The sequence below is a fragment of the Aptenodytes forsteri genome, unplaced genomic scaffold (genome assembly GCF_000699145.1).
Source record: "Aptenodytes forsteri isolate BGI_AS27 unplaced genomic scaffold, ASM69914v1 Scaffold145, whole genome shotgun sequence".
NCBI lineage: Eukaryota > Metazoa > Chordata > Aves > Sphenisciformes > Spheniscidae > Aptenodytes > Aptenodytes forsteri.
The window spans coordinates 3,983,726-3,999,945 of NW_008795122.1; the positions used below are offsets into that span (position 1 = coordinate 3,983,726).

Below are 16,220 nucleotides of genomic sequence, written 5' to 3' on the forward strand. Positions count from 1 at the left end.
AAAAGAAAAAGAAGGCATATCGTGATTGTAATTAGAGTTTTGTTATGGTGGGTAGATGACTGTCATCCTACTAGCGGTTTTTTCCTGTGGCTAAACCAGTCTTATGTTCAGTAATATTCATGTACGTGGTGGTTTTTGCTTGCCTGTATTTCTTTCAGCTGGTTACTCAAAGCACATAGGAGGTCTGGTTGTCAGGTCTTAGATCAGCAGGCTTTTCTTTCCCTGTATTGCTCATAAAAGGCATCCAAAAATAAATCGTGTAGAGGTTTGAACATGCAGATTTTGTCATAGAAATCTTGCCTTATGTAAGGTCTAAGGAAAGTAAGTTAAGGCACGTGATTTCAGGGAGTGCAATATCTTTTTGTTGGCAGGGAGAAAACCGCAATAAAATCACTTGGTTCATGCATCTGATTAATGTCAATAGTATGTATTGTTTCCCTGTTCTTTCTCAATACTGAAATACGAGATTAAAAAAACAAACATAAACTGGAGAAAACATGGGGAAGATTAGTGTTATGTCTAGGATTTGACTCTTTCTTGGTTGAGGTGTACTTAAAATTAAAAAAAGATCAAGTGTGCCAGTCATTTTGTGTTGTTCTAAAGCCAGATATCCCAGCTTTTGTGTTCTCATTGCTGTTTATAATTCCCACAGACAATTGGGAGAAATGAAGGCCTGAGCCTGCAGTTTCTTTCTGTGCAGGAGTAAGTCTGCCCAGCTAAAATAAATTGCAACATTGGAGCCTGAGGAAAGAGTGAAACAAACAAACATGCAATTGTGTTCAAATAGCCTTTACAAATAAGGGGATTATCTTTGAGGAGTTAACTATAGTTTTTTGTTGCAATGACAATTGGTACTGTTTTCCCGGTAGGATGTTGTGTTAGGTTATTGTTCTCTCCGGCATGGATTTGTTTAGCTGAGCTATAAACGCTGTAAAACTTTATCTAAAATCATTTAACAAAACATTTTGTAAACACTGTCTTTTTTTCTTTTTTTTTTTTAAGGCAGGGATTCATCTTTGTCCACATGTACCACTGAGAATCAGCCTGCACACTGTTTCTTTAAGAAAGCAAGCTAGTGAGAAGTCGAATGCCTAAGCAGCAGTTTAGCATAGAATTTTTGAAGGGCTTGTCTCTGAAAGTGTGTGGCTTTTTTTAATTGTGAGATCTAGATAGTTTTTTTCCCTGTTAGTGACTGCTCCGAGTTCAAATTCTTTTTTATCACAATATGCGGCCAGTTCAGTTTCCTTCTCTACAAACCATCCTTTCTTGCTTATTTTTAGCCTCACTGAAATTCAAACAATCATCTTTGTTTCTGTTCCTGTTTGTATACTGATATTGTTGGATAATTTCAGATGTCAAAGCAGTTAGAAGAAGTATTGTTGATATAAGCTCCCTCTGCTGGTTAGTTCTGCAGTAGAAATAAAGCTATATGGTGTATAGTTGTTTGTCACTGAATCATGCAGGAGAAATGAAAAGACAGTTAAAAGCAGTGACATACAGTGTTTCTAAAAGCAGCTATGTACCAGAGCACCAAGTTTAAGCTTATGACTTTTACACTTATAAAGTTTTTGATTGCAATTAACTTAAAATCTAGATGTTGATATGTGAGTGACAGATACTCCTTAGAACTGCTGCTGCCATGTTGCATACAGAATCTAAACAATAGCTTGAGAGCCAATATATTGAGACAGCTATTTGCATGCAGATTAAAATAACTTCATTACTTTGGACTCCATCTGGTACATTTGCTACTACATTGCACTTAAAAACTTTCAGTTAAGGTGCAGTCATTGCATAGTAGTGGGGTCCAGGCCTCTATGTGATTATCAGGAGAAGTAAACAATAAACTTAGCTCTCTTATTGATGCAGTACAGGAAGGGTGAGTGAAGGACACTGTGTTTCTTTGTGCAACTGCTTGCAGTGACATGACTGAGGTCTCGTAGATGAGCCTTTCATAGCAAGGATTTGCCCAGAAGAAACTGCACACACCTTCCCTCCCCATATTCAGACAAATGTTGCACAAGGATGAAGTTTGAGTGTGATTGGTGTGAGAGGTCAATTGCAACGTTGCAGAGTGTCTATCCATTTGGAAAGTGTGCAGTATGTCTTCGAGGATGCTAAAATTAATTGGGTTTCTGTTTTGGTAACACTGAGTTACTTTACTGACATCTCCATTTACAGTACTATATATAAATATATACTCCCCAAATACTTTCTTCCCCACTGTAGACCTTTTTTTTCCCCCTCCTCTGGCAACTAGAACTTTTATTGGAAAACTAGGAAAGTGGCTAAGGTTGTTAAGGAATCCATCTTTAGAGAGGAAAAAGGTGGTGCTTATGCTTAGATTGGGCATTTATTTTCTGTGGAAAATGGAGAATAAGTAGTTAAAACAGCTTTCTACGCGCAGTTAAAGCTAAGAAACAGTAGTCCATGTATAAACCCCAGAACTTTCAGATTTGTATGTTATTTCACTTATTTAGACATAAGCATAAACAAAAATAGCTGCTGTTGCTACTGTAAAAATGTTTCAACTGAATGATGATAGGTACTCCAGCAAATGGCAGCATCTAAGGACAATATTTGTAGAGGAGGGGAAAAGGGTGTGTGTTTGGGGAGAAACAGTACATATTATATAAGAGGCAAGAGGTGGTGTTTGTTGTTTGCTTGGTTTTGTTCTTAAGGGTTTTTGTTGCTAAACCTAGAGAGACTTTAGGATTGAGATTTATGAAAGAAACTAACCTGCCAGTGGCAGATCAGTTGTCATTAAAAACCTTTTAGGGGAAACCTTTGAAATAACTTTGTAGGATTGTAGTAACAGTTGAAATTGGAAATACACAGCATTGTTTTAGATAAAGCAGTGTTACACCTGTCAAAAATTGTAAGGCTCTTCATCTGTGGATAGAGTTCATTGCTCATGTCTTCAATCTGGAAAGTCTTGTGTGCTTGAAAGCTTTTCGTTATCTACTGGTATTAGTTTGCCTGACAAGATATCCAGTTGAGCTTTGAGGTATGGGAAATGCGGTGTAACTCGCATAGGTTTTGGAAGTGCTTGGAAAGGTTTTGTCAAAGAGGAGTGGTTAACTGAGTCATACAGTAGTAGAAAATAAGCCAAGCGGATTAAAGACCTAGTGCAAAGATCAGAAAGGGATAGATGAAGTAGCGCATTTTAAACTGGTTACCTTTAGAGTAGAATAGGTTCTCAGGGTGCTGTAAAACTTGTTAATGTTAATTTACTAGGACATTCTCCATCAAAATAACATTTTGTTTTCATGTCTTAAATTGACAGGATGTATTGAAAAGAACTTCAGTGAAGAAAATATTTTTCTTGATGTCCAGTTTGTGCCTTGCCAGTTGTATATTATATGAGGCAAATTAAATAGGTAAAGTCAGAAGGGACAATTACTTGGCCTGCTCAAAAGAACACGTCATTGCTGTCTCCTTTTAATTGATTGATAGTGTCATACGTTAAAAGATTTACCAAAGCGAGGTAACAAATCTTAGCAGCTAACTAGCCTGAGTTTGTAACTGGAGTAGAAATTAAGAAGGCTTAAATGCATTCACATCTGTTTAGCTGTGCAGAATATGCTGTGGTCTTGGCATCAGGTAGACTTTCAAAAGCTGTTCTATAATACATCTAGTATATGAATGTGCCATCTGGAGACTTCAGGTGTTTTCAAGACCTGCTTCAAATGTGAAATGTAGAGTGAAGTCAGGCTCTTAGTGATAGAGGTGCCTGTAGAGCAGATCTGGGTTTGTTGGAGCAAGGTTATGAAATTTGATAAGGAGACAAGTCTGGGTTTTGTGTGTGTTGGGTTTTTTTTGTACACATACTTCCACTATGACCTCAGTGTTTCTCAAACTTCTTAAAAACAATAATAATAAACCCCCTCCTTCCAAAAAACGTGCACTGAACAACCTGTATTTTAGGATTGACTGCTGGTCTTGAATAGCTTTCTGAAGCCATGTTTTGGTTGTCAGCACAGTTTTGAGAACCAAGCATCAGAAGTAAAGGAAAGACGCTTTCTTTTGTGTTCTCACTGTTGTCCATATCTGATACCCAGGCATCATCAAGAAGCAGCCTGACTTGAAAGCAACAAAGCAAAGAATAGAGGGATACTATAGGACTGGAGCAAACAAATGAAAAGGAAAGAACTAAATGTTGATGAGAGGATGACATCTGGATAGAGACTGCATTTCTTACCCATTGAATGATTCCTTAGTCTTTTTTTTTTTTTTTAAATAAGTGGTTTATTGTGATTTGTATCATGTCACTGACATTCTGTGGAATTCTCCATCTAGTGCTTTTCAGATTTCACAAAACTTGCTGATACTCCTGAGCGTGGATCATAGATTGTCAGTGGCAGAATCCCTTCAGGGTATGAGCAATGGTACAATTTTTATGTGCAGGATTGAAGGCCTAAATAAGCTCTGTAGGTTTGTGTTGACTGTCAGCTTTGTTCTTGAGCTGGTGCAATTGCCCTGAGGAAACAGGGGAAAAAGGAGCATTTTGGAAGGATGGATTGTATACAACTGTGTTCACTGACAGATGATGTCTATACCCAGTCATGTTTCCAGCTTTTAATGTGGTCCAGCTTGTTTCTAAGTAACAGATTACAATTTCACTTAATCACTTTTCTCTGATGTGTTTCACTGCTTGATTGTACAAACTCATGAGCTTACCTCATGCTTTTGTGCTCTCACAAACAGTTTTTGACCATAATAACGGCTTTTGATTACGCAAGAGATGGCAGATTTGGGTCATATGCTCAACAACCCCAGCTTTATTTTTATTTGCAGGTTTCACATATACATTAACAGCTTGCTTACATGGCATATATAAGTTGTAAGACTGTAAGAAATTGTCACCAGTGAAAATTTTATAAATGGGAATTCCACCTGAAGCTTCCTCAGAAAATGCCCTCAGAATCCACTCTGCCACCAGTGGATATTTGCTAGATCACAAGCTTTTAGTAAGTTTTCTTGTAGAACAGCAGATGTTCAGTTGTACTGAATACGGTTTACTTAAATATCCCGTTAAGAAAAGATCTGTTCTTCCAATGTCCTACCAGTGACTTGCTATTTGTTCACCTTAATACATGGAAATATAATTACATATTTCATATAGAATAGAATGTTATACTATCAGAGCCACAACACGTCTTTTCTCTCATTCAAAGGAAATCATCTTATTGCCGGTTGGTGAAAGTGCAAAATACACTTTTAATAAGCTTTTGGTTTTATTACAGCAATGTCATCTTACCTGTAGAAACGTCATGACACACAGCAGCATCATGGTGGATGTAGGCAAGTGGCCAATATTTACCCTATTGTCACCTCAAGAAATAGCATCTATTCGGAAAGCATGTGTATTTGGTACATCAGCCAATGAAGCTATATATATAACACACAATGATGAGGTAAGGCTGTAATAAAGTGGAACATATACTCTACAATTAGTTGTTTTCAGAGTCCACTGAATACTTGTAAATTAATAGCTTCTCAAAAGCATTGTGTGAGATTTGTGTATTTCAAAACATATTGGATGTAACTTGTAAGTTTTGGGGCTTTTTTTTCTTAGTCTTGTATGGGGGCAATATAGATGGAGTTTTAGAAAACTTACAAATGACAAAGGCCAGGATGGATTACATGCACTTTTGAAGGCAGTCAGAATTCAAAAGAAGTTGTGGTAGCTTGAAATTAAGTGCAAGCACTCCAGGTATGAAGATATAAAATGAGGTTATGGCTTGCTAAGTAACAATACAGCAGAAGATTATCAGTGGATTTTAATGATTTGGAAACTCAGTGTGAGTTAGCGTTATGCTGCTGAAAGAAAACAAGCCAGATGTTCTGGGATGTATTAATGGGAGGGTTTCTTCTAAGACCAGGTAGAGTAGGATTTTTTTTTCTTTTTTCCCTTAAGTCCTATCAAAGCTGCCTGTAGGTTGAGCCTCTCACAGTACAGGTGTGGCTGCTCTTTACAAACTGCTTTTAAAAGGTGGTGTCTTCCACTTTCACAGTTTAATACTTTTCATAGTACAGTTTCTGCCAATGAGAAGGCTAGCTTCCAGGCCTGCACGGATCTGAAGAATTCAGACTCATCAGCTAACTTCCAAAGTGTCCCTGCGCTGACTCTTGAGCTTGTTAACTTCCATGAAGGAGGTCTCCGGCCCTCGAGAGTCCATGGCAAAACTCTGTCCTGGCTTTATGAAGACCTGGATATTACCACCTCTGTGCATACCTGAGTATGAATCACTTGAAATGAATATTCCTCTGTTTTTCAGGTATTTGTTTTTGGACTGAATTGCAGTAATTGTTTGGGAACTGGAGATAATCAGAGCACAATAGTACCAAAGAAATTAGAAGCCTTATGTGGAAAGAAGATTTCCAGTCTCAGTTATGGAAGTGGGCCCCATGTTGTACTTTGCACTGAAGGTAGAAAATTAACATTTAGTATAGAAACATAAGTTACAGATTTTAAGTTCCACTTGCATTTAACAAGAATGGATTAAAGTGTAATTGTATTAACTTGTTAATTGGTTAATCTACACTAAGGGGTTCTCATTGGTCTTAAGTGGAACTAAATGTATTCTGTAATAGGTAAAGTAAGTTTCTGTTACATTTCCATTATGTTGCAACTGTAGAGTTTTATGCTATTATTTATGACATACTCAGTCTTACCTGTGCACTGTCATGTATTTCCACAATAAATCTAGAGGTTATACTGTGGTATATGTATATAAAATAGTTGTATACAAAGTACATAATTTTTTAGTATACAGATGATTCTTGTAATAGTTTCACTACTTGTTAATGTCCTTTCGCTTTCACGTTGGCATTTGCTAATTTCTTAGAATTCTATCTAAACTTCCTTGGAATTTTTGGTGGTTTTTATCACAAATATTTTTGCAGATGGTGAAGTGTATGCCTGGGGACATAATGGTTACAGCCAGCTTGGGAATGGCACAACCAATCAGGGCATTACTCCCGTTCAAGTTTGCACGAATCTTTTAATAAAGAAAGTGGTGGAAGTAGCTTGTGGCTCTCATCATTCCATGGCGCTGTCGTTTGATGGGGATGTAAGTTGAAACCTGTTCAAACCTCTTAATTTCCTTCTTGAAGTGAATAGTGCAGGTGACCTTGCAGTCTGAAGTTCTCTCTTTCTCTACAGTGTAGTTACAACATAACCCGTTCTCTTGCTGCCTCAAACTAGAGTGTCCTTTTCTTCAGAGCAGAATTGAAAACAACTCAAAAAAAAAAAAAACCAACACCCACAAACCCCAACAAAAAAACCCCAACCCAACCACAAAAACAAGGAAATAAAAGGCTAGTAAACTTTTGTTGTATGTCTACAGGGATGAGACCAGAAAGCTGTGCCGCTTACAGGTGAAAGAATGGTTTGTAAGGTGCAAAATGTAACATTGTTATTTGCTTGCAATTCTGTTTTTTAAGGGGTATATTGAGTTGTTTGTACTCGCTGATTACCAACAAAAAAACCCCAACCCAACCACAAAAACAAGGAAATAAAAGGCTAGTAAACTTTTGTCTTTCATTTGTTGTATGTCTCACAGGGATGAGACCAGAAAGCTGTGCCGCTTACAGGTGAAAGAATGGTTTGTAAGGTGCAAAATGTAACATTGTTATTTGCTTGCAATTCTGTTTTTTAAGGGGTATATTGAGTTGTTTGTACTCGCTGATTAGCCTTTAGTCTGTTTCTTGCAGTCTTCGTGATTTCCACACTGGTACTCTGAAAGAATGTTGCTCTGCACACCTCTGAATATTTCTGTGTGTAGCTAATGAAAGAGCACTTGGTTTATATCCAAGTCTCCTTTATGCTATTTGTTGACGTGGCTTAAGGCTATGTGTAATGGGAAACATGTACAATTAGTTTCCAGTTAGTCAGATTTGACTAGTGTCTGTGTGTCCGCTTTGAGTTGCGTGTTACTTCATGGAGGAAAGCCTGGTTTCAGCTCTGCTTTAACAAAAGAAGAGTTCTAATTTTAAAACCTTCCTAACAATGAAAATGGAAACTACAGTTCTTTCCATCCTGATAATCTGAGCATGTCTGTGTTATGATTCAGTATGGAGTCATAGTGCAACAGTAATACAAAGTAGCAAATCAGTATTTTGAGAGTAGGAAAGAGACATTTGGTTAATTTAAGTGATCTGTGTTGTATCTGAAAGGAGAGCCTACACTTAGGAAAGATCTTCATGCTGTCACGTTTGACTTGGTTAATCTATAAAATTTGGTTTGCATGCGGGAAGGCGAGGGTGTTCATGTATTAGTTAAACTAGTGGTGCGAGCTGCAGTGTGGTAGCTGCCTGTGATGACCATGCTGTCACTTGTAATAAATATAACATGCTTGGAATCTCAATGGAAGCAGGGAAGTTTCATTGTATTTACCACGGAGTTGATATTTGCAGCTCCCTTGCCATTGTGTCTAGTTAATGTACTATAAATCCATCCCTAGCGTACCTTGCAGTAGCTTAGTCTATTTGTGCTCTGAGGTTTTATCTGTACCAGAACTGATTATACTGAAAGCAGCGAAATGTGTTAAGTGGAGTTTTATTTACAGAAAGATTTGGCTGCAAAAACCCTTGTGACTTGATATATCATTGGAGTTTCAGAATGGCATTGAAGTCAGAAGTATTTGTGGAAATGATTTGTACGGCTGGTTCAGTGCAATTTTAATGCAGTGCAAATTTTAAAAAAAAAAAAAGTATCTTAATGATAGACTTTAAGGACTGCAGACATTCGTGCTTCTCTGAGAAAGGAAACATATTAGCTCTTTGGCTTTTTGATCTACCTTCTGAGATTCTGTACCTTACCTGGAATTTTTTTTCCATGTTATAGAAGTTAAGTTATTTTATAGAGCATCTTCAAATATTCAGTAGGAATCAAAGATCCAGCAAATACAAGTAACAAAAAGCAAAGGACTAATGCTTTCTTTTGTTCATATTAGACATGGTAAATGAGTTGTGTTGGTGGGAGGTTTTTTCTTCTTGTCTTTGGTGGGGGTTTTTTTTTGGTTGGTGTGTTTTGGGTTTTTGGGTTGGTTTTTTTGGGGTGGTTTTTTTTTTGGTGGTGGGGAGATGTTTGTTTCTAATGACTGACTTCTGGTTTGGTGTTGCAGTAAACAGGTGGCTTCTGGCACCAAAGGATGTGCAGACTTCACATTAGGGTATCTGTCAGAATGTTTTTACTGACTAGCATGTCTGTGGCTGGGTATTTCCAAGAGGACAAACTTTTTTTAACTGGGTGAAGCACCAGAGGATGAACTATCAGGAATAGTTTTATGCCAAGCTATGGCTGTGTATGCACATAATAAAAATTGAAAGAACTGAAAATACAAAACTGTAATTATTTTTCTATAGCAAACTACTTCCCTGTCTTCTGGACTTTTAGATGAAAGGAACCAATATTTTTGTTTTTATTATTATTATTAGTTTGCCACTAGCAAACTCTGAACTGTCAGAGATGGTGCTTTTTTCTTAATGCCATTGTGTAACAGAGTTTTGCTACTGGGAAACATGGGCGGACAAAACCATCTCCTGTCACAGCTCATGAAAGATGTCTGATGAATGTCTAGCAGTAACCTGGTTTAAAGTTCCATGAAGAAAACTAAAAGCTGTAAATTGGGGAGTTCAGCTTGTCTGGGAAACAAACAACATTCTGGCTTGCATTCCTTTTTCCAACATCATGAAAGTATAAAGACAGTCCACTCACTATGCTCTTTGTCTTATAGTCTGACTTATATTTAATACGAAAATAAGTTTCTTTTGTTTCCTCTTGTAGTCAGATGCTCTGGTTCTGTAGCAAGAAGCTGAAAAAAGTGCTATGTTCATATTTGCTAGATCAGTCCTATTGCTGTTTACAATTTTCAGCTGTTGAAAATTAATTTTAAGCATTTTAGCTTGTTAAATAGGATAGTTTACCCAATCTGATGCTGACTACAGCAAGATTGTAATTTGTTACTATTATTAAGGCTTAAACTGCAGTTGTTTGTTTGTTTGTTTTTATGGGCAGCTGTACGCTTGGGGCTATAATAACTGTGGTCAAGTTGGATCTGGATCTACAGCAAACCAGCCAACTCCTCGCAGAGTTTCGAACTGTTTACAGGGTAAAATGGTAGTTGGCATTGCTTGTGGTCAGACCTCCTCCATGGCTGTAGTAAACAATGGTGAGGTAAGCATTGCTGCATTCACACGTTCTCTCTCTGTTACCCAGACTTACAAGGTTAATGTCTGAACATGGAGAAATGCTGACATGGAGTGCTCAAGTTATAGAGTTATATTGATAGAGTTATATAGAGTTATATGGATAACTTCTGTGAGACCAGTTTAAGGAAAACTCTGCAATTAACTGGAGATGCTGTCTTTACACTAAACGTTCCTTCTTCTGGCAAAGACCGTATTGGAACATAATTCTTACTGAGTCTGCAACTGCAAGAATTTTACGGTTATATTAAGCATGCCTATCTTCCTCATTTCAGTAGATTGTTTAACATATGTCTTAATTAGATTTTTGAAATCATGCACAATTAAATAGTTAATCTTTCTGCAAGAATACACTGACTGGTCCTGGTTCTTAAACACATTGCTTAATTGCCAGCAACAGAACCAAACCAAGCTTTTGAACATTGCCCTAGTATTGTGCAACTGTTCCATTTGACGTAAGTCTATGGTGCTATCTTGCTTCTAGGTATGAACTGTAACCTCGATTTTACTACATTTCACCAAACTCGGAGCGTAGCATTTCTCTGTGACTGAAGGGACTGTAAAAGTCCCTGAGGTTGAGATGAGCTTTCATTGTATATACTTTTGTCTTGATGTGTCCACCATGACAAAACTAAAGGAAAAATTAGAGCTAAACTGGGGACTTCAGTTTAAACTAATCCAATAACTAATCAGCTGATCAGAATAACTAATTTCTTGTTTTCTTTAAAAAAAGAAAAAAGTAGTAAGGAGAAAGGAAAGTATAAAAGTCAACTAAAATGTTGACGCTATGGGAGAGATTTTGGTGTATTGTAAGTTTATTGCAAAATTCTTAGTACTTCAAAGACAAATATATTTTAGAAAGCTTCTTTAAAAGGTAAATGCAGGATTAAAAAGTTGAATACAGTCAGTCATTGCAGTATATTTAATATCTTTCAGCCTTCTCTATATTGCTCTTGAAATAGTGTACAGTTTTTTAAGAAGATGTACTTTTTTGACTTGTGCTTGATACTAAGTCTTAAGCGTTCTGTACTTCTACAGAGGAGTAGCTTAATTTTGTTTTCCTTTTGCAATCAGGTTTATGGCTGGGGTTACAATGGTAATGGTCAGCTAGGTCTTGGAAACAACGGCAATCAACTAACGCCATGCAGAGTGGCAGCGTTACATGGTGTGTGTATACTCCAGGTATGTCTAACATGGAAATGAAAATGCATTCATGTTGCTAGCATCCGCTAAAACTGTATCTTTGGAATCTTATACCTGCTTCTAGATTTCACAGTTCAAATACTGTTTGGGTGGTTTTTGGTTTTTTTTTTTTTAGTTCCTGTAAATTATATTAGGTTTATAAAAAGTGCAAGTAAGCTGTAAAATACTTGCTTTTGTAAATGTTCTGAATGATTTAAAGTTAGCTGGTGTAAATATAAGTAAATTATGCTACGGATACAAATTGCATCTTTGTTACAAAGCTGAATGAATGAAATGCACTAGGCAAAGACAAGAAATGAAGGGGAACAAGAAAACCAAGATGTTCAAATTAGATTCTACATTAATATCCTAATTAGCCCTTCAGAAGTGAGTGGAGAGGGAAAATGAGTCATGGGTGTGGGTGTGGTTGTTTGGTGGTTGTTTTTGTTTCTTTTTTTCCCAGCTAAAGAATGAAAATGAAAATTGGGATTTCCTAGGTTTTTAGTAAGGTTCTGTGGAGTTTCACGTGGTAACTTGGGTTGAACGGTTGTTGGCTGTTGAAGTGCAGCTCTCATAGTTTGTATAGTATTCAAAATATCGAATTCTCAAAGTGTTTCAGAGTTGCAAGACGTGATGATGAAGTTCGCTGTTCTTCGTGAGAAGAATCTGCAACTGAAAGCAAGTAAAGGCTAGGGAGACTTTGCAAGAGTGCAGTAAATTGTTTACGAGTAACCAACGAACGCTAAATTAATGAAGTTGGGACTTTTCCAGTACTTACAGTTAACGTATTTTGTGTTAGCTTTAAGTACTGAGAAATAACACATTGTAGTGCTAAATGAAGAATGCCTGAGATATTTAACATCAGCTAGACTAAGGTAATGTGCGATAATTTTGTTTCTCATCTCTGTTTTGTTTAGTAGTAATGCTTATACATTTACTTACAGATTGCCTGTGGCTATGCGCACACACTAGCACTAACAGATGAGGGTTTGCTCTATGCCTGGGGAGCTAACACTTATGGGCAGCTGGGAACTGGCAATAAAAGTAACCAGCTAAGCCCGGTGCAGATCATGATGGAAAAAGAAAGGTAATCTTGCTGGAGCTGTTTCTGGATTGATAAGTCTGAGCATGTGTTATGCAGTCTCTAGCACTGGAAGCATGCATATTTAGGGCTTGGTGGATTGTTTTTCTATCGCTAATGTTAAAAGTATAGGAAAGGATGGCAACTTCCTCTTTACTATAGACTGAGTGCTTTTTGCTATCTGTAATCATTATTGAAAGTAAATATACTTTGTATTTACCTGATACCAAAAGATAATGAATGACTAAGTGTTAGGCTATTCTAAATATGGTTCCTTTGATTAAAAATTTGGAGCTATGAAATCGATAAGCCAAGCTTTTAAGCTGTATTGAGGCCTATATTTAAAAAAAAAAAAGGAGGGGCGGAAGGAAGCACCACCTTTGTAAGAAGTGACGTGAGGAAAAAACAATTTTCTGAAAGGCTGAGAATAGCCAGCCATGAAATCAGAACTCGATTTGCAAGGTTGCTAGAGCTAAGGGCAGATAATACTACTTTTATCAGTGGTACCAGTCAGTAGTTTGTAGTTTCTTAGCTTCCTAGACTCATAAAAGAATAACCCTAACCCCTGTCCGCCCTCTTTCAGCACCCTTGTCATCTTCATATTTGGGATGGCTCTTCTGCTGTTCACCTACAAACTTGGACCTCAGTCCCATTCTCTGAACCCATGTGTATACCTATAGATTAATGTACCTCAGCTTGGAAACCTCTTAGTCTATAAATCCCTTAACCTGTAAATCTCTTAACTTGTAATCTCCTCTTAACTAGGAAACACTTGTGGTTGGTTTTTCTCCTCCATTTCTGAACTGTCTTTCTGGGAAGTCATTCCTATTTTTTCCTGTTTCTCACACTTAACATTAAATTAAAAGCTGCACAGTACTGAGATTATTTAAGAGCTTAAAAAATGGGTGGGAGAAAGAAGAAAGGAACCATCACAATAGAAACCACTGAGGTGAGGCTGGCTTGTCTGTGAAGGAACTGACACTAGCAAAGCAAAATGAAATATTCTTTTAAAAAGGCACTGGAAGAGAAATGTGTATGTTTGCAAATAGATCAACTTTGTTTTCTTAGCGATTTATTTCTTGAGTGAACTAAGAGTAACTTGCATTTAGAATCGTATGTGAACTCAAGCATGGGATTATAATAAAACTGGCATTTGTTAAATGACTAAAGGAGGGAGAAAATACTGTAGAACTTCTGCTTGGAATCGAAGGGAGAGATAAGTCACTTGAACTTACTCATCTTGCTTGACTTGGCTCCCTTGGAAACAGTGCTATAAGTGGGTGAGCTGTCATTTCCCATGAAGCATATTAATGCTGCTTTTCCTGGTCCTTTCATTTATATAACTCTTTTGCCATTTATATGTAATGCTGGTGACAGTTCCTTAGGAGGTGGCATTTGATGCTGTCTTGAAGAATATTGCACATATAGCTTGCAAGGAACTTTTAGACTTTATTTTGTGTTAGCTTGGAGGAACAGTTATGAAGGTCAACTTCCTGAATTTTGATGTTAAGTATATGCTTAACATGTATCCTGTACGTGTACTGTAAGCACACTGTACATGTACTATACATGTGCTATAGTACATGTTCTACTATGCTTCTTAAGTATAGTATAGTTACTCTAAAAGTAAGAATCTGTTGTGCTAAGGAAAGAAAGTTTGGGCAAGGAGGTAGTTTAGGTGGACAGCTATGATGGACAATAAGTTGTCCCTAAAATAATTACTTTATGATGTCTCATGCAGAGGTGCTGAAAGATCTCAATGCTGCATAGAGGTTCATAAGTTGATAACGGTGTAAAACAACACGTTAGTCTTTTATCTGCCAGAAATTATTGATACATATACTGAAAGTGATTGTAGATTCTTTCTGTGTTTTATCTTGAAATAATTTTTGCACTTAAAATGTGGGCTTTGTGCTAAAGAAGCTTTTTGCCTAAAAAGCTAACTCTTCATGGATATTGTTCTGTAAAGGAATAAACATTTTGATATGTATATTCTTAGACTGCTTGGAAAGACATTTATTTATCCCAGTTGATCTGTTTCTGGCACAAAAGCATGAAATCCTCTGATGCGTTTTTAGCATGGAGAAAAAACAGGAAAGCATAGCTTTTATTTTGAACTAACGCTGGAACTTCCTCTGGTTTTTGCTTATCATGTGAACTGAGACACTGGAAACGTCCTTGCGGTCCTTTTAATGGAAGGGCGATTCTTCTCAGTTCTTGTAATGTTTCAGATAGCAAGATAGGGATTGCGTGAGGAATGGGAGAATAGAATAGATAAGTGTGCATCAGCAGGTGTAATATTTTAAGGAAGTATGTGAGGTGGGTGAAAATACTATATAGACTTTATTTCAAATACAACCATAGCTCTTTGAGAATGTGGAGTTAAGTGTGTGTATTGCCTCTCCTCAGATGAAGCACTGTCCATTTTCCATGCTGAATCTCGGTGTTGAGGAAAGGAAACTAACAGCAAAATAAGAAGTCAGAAATACAGGCAGTAGGTCAGATCTCTGTCTACACACAAAAAACAGATTAAAGGCGGGATAGAAGGGTTTCTTAATAAAGGATTTATTGAAAAATACATAGGATCTAAATCTCAAAATGAGAGCATTTTTACAACATCTGTTTGAAAGAAGTTCTGAAAAATGCTCTGCAAAAACCTTAATAGTTTAACTTTCCTGCCTGTTCCCTAACTGGGAAGTTTCATAAGCTCCATAAGCATTTCTTGAGAATAAGTGTCTGATGTACATAGGTTTTAAAGGGGAAAAACAAAACTTGGCTTTGCTTCATCCCTTTCCCATGGTTATGGAAGAAAAGGAGGAATGTCAACTGATGAGAATGATGTAATTAAAGCAATATCTGATTACAATAAAATCTACAAGCAGTCTGAAAATGTCATTGCAGTTTTTAAATATTGATCCATCTAAACAGTATCATATTCGCACAGGACAAAGAAAGTAGTACAGGAGTGTAAATGCATGGTTTGGTTGGCTGTTATTTTGGTGAGGCATTTGGAAAATCACTTGATTCCATACCTGTAAGTATCTTACATGGTTTCTTCTGTTTCCAGGGTTGTGGAGATTGCAGCCTGCCACTCTGCTCACACGTCGGCTGCCAAGACCCAGAGCGGCCAGGTGTACATGTGGGGCCAATGCCGTGGGCAGTCAGTGATCTTTCCCCACCTCACGCACTTTGCCTGCACTGACGACGTGTTTGCTTGCTTTGCTACCCCTGCCGTTATGTGGCGTCTTCTATCAGTAGGTGAGAACAAGCTCCGATATGACAGCCAGTACTATAATCTCTGTGTACATTTGTAGTGATTAGTGCAGGATACCACTTCTGTGGCAGGATGGTTCTGGCTTTAAGGAGAACCGGCAATTAAAACTAGCTCTTCTAGCTAGGTTTTTTTCTTCTGAAGAAAACAATCTACTTCAGCAGCTAAGGATCCAGAATAGGATTAACAAGATTGTTTGTTTGCCAGTATACATCTGGAGAGAACCCTGTTTTACCATTGCACCATGGATATTGTGTATTTCCTACATTTGTATTGTTTGAGCTCTAGCTCAGGACTGGGAAGGACCCCTGGATCACTAAACACAACTTTTTTCTCTTAAAACTGTTGTGATTTAACCTCAGTCAGCAACTGAGTACCACCCAGCCACTCGCTCACTCCTCCCCGCCCCCAAAGGATGGGGGAGAGAATCAGAAGTGTAAAAGTGAGAAAACTCGTGGGTTGAGATCAAGA

At 37.4% G+C, this 16,220-nt stretch overlaps 1 protein-coding gene across 1 annotated transcript in view; it reads left to right on the forward strand.

Annotated features, from left to right (window-relative positions):
* The first annotated feature begins 4,931 nt into the window (after nucleotides 1–4,931).
* RCBTB1 (RCC1 and BTB domain containing protein 1) overlaps nucleotides 4,932–16,220 on the forward strand; it is a 26,050-nt gene continuing 14,761 nt past the window's right edge. Inside the window, exons 1-8 of the mRNA XM_009277145.2 lie at nucleotides 4,932–4,970; nucleotides 5,247–5,417; nucleotides 6,282–6,432; nucleotides 6,910–7,076; nucleotides 10,025–10,183; nucleotides 11,290–11,397; nucleotides 12,342–12,484; nucleotides 15,546–15,736. Of these exons, the coding sequence (XP_009275420.1) occupies nucleotides 5,274–5,417; nucleotides 6,282–6,432; nucleotides 6,910–7,076; nucleotides 10,025–10,183; nucleotides 11,290–11,397; nucleotides 12,342–12,484; nucleotides 15,546–15,736 (1,063 nt within the window). The 5' untranslated portion in view covers nucleotides 4,932–4,970; nucleotides 5,247–5,273. The remainder of the gene's footprint in view (nucleotides 4,971–5,246; nucleotides 5,418–6,281; nucleotides 6,433–6,909; nucleotides 7,077–10,024; nucleotides 10,184–11,289; nucleotides 11,398–12,341; nucleotides 12,485–15,545; nucleotides 15,737–16,220) is intronic.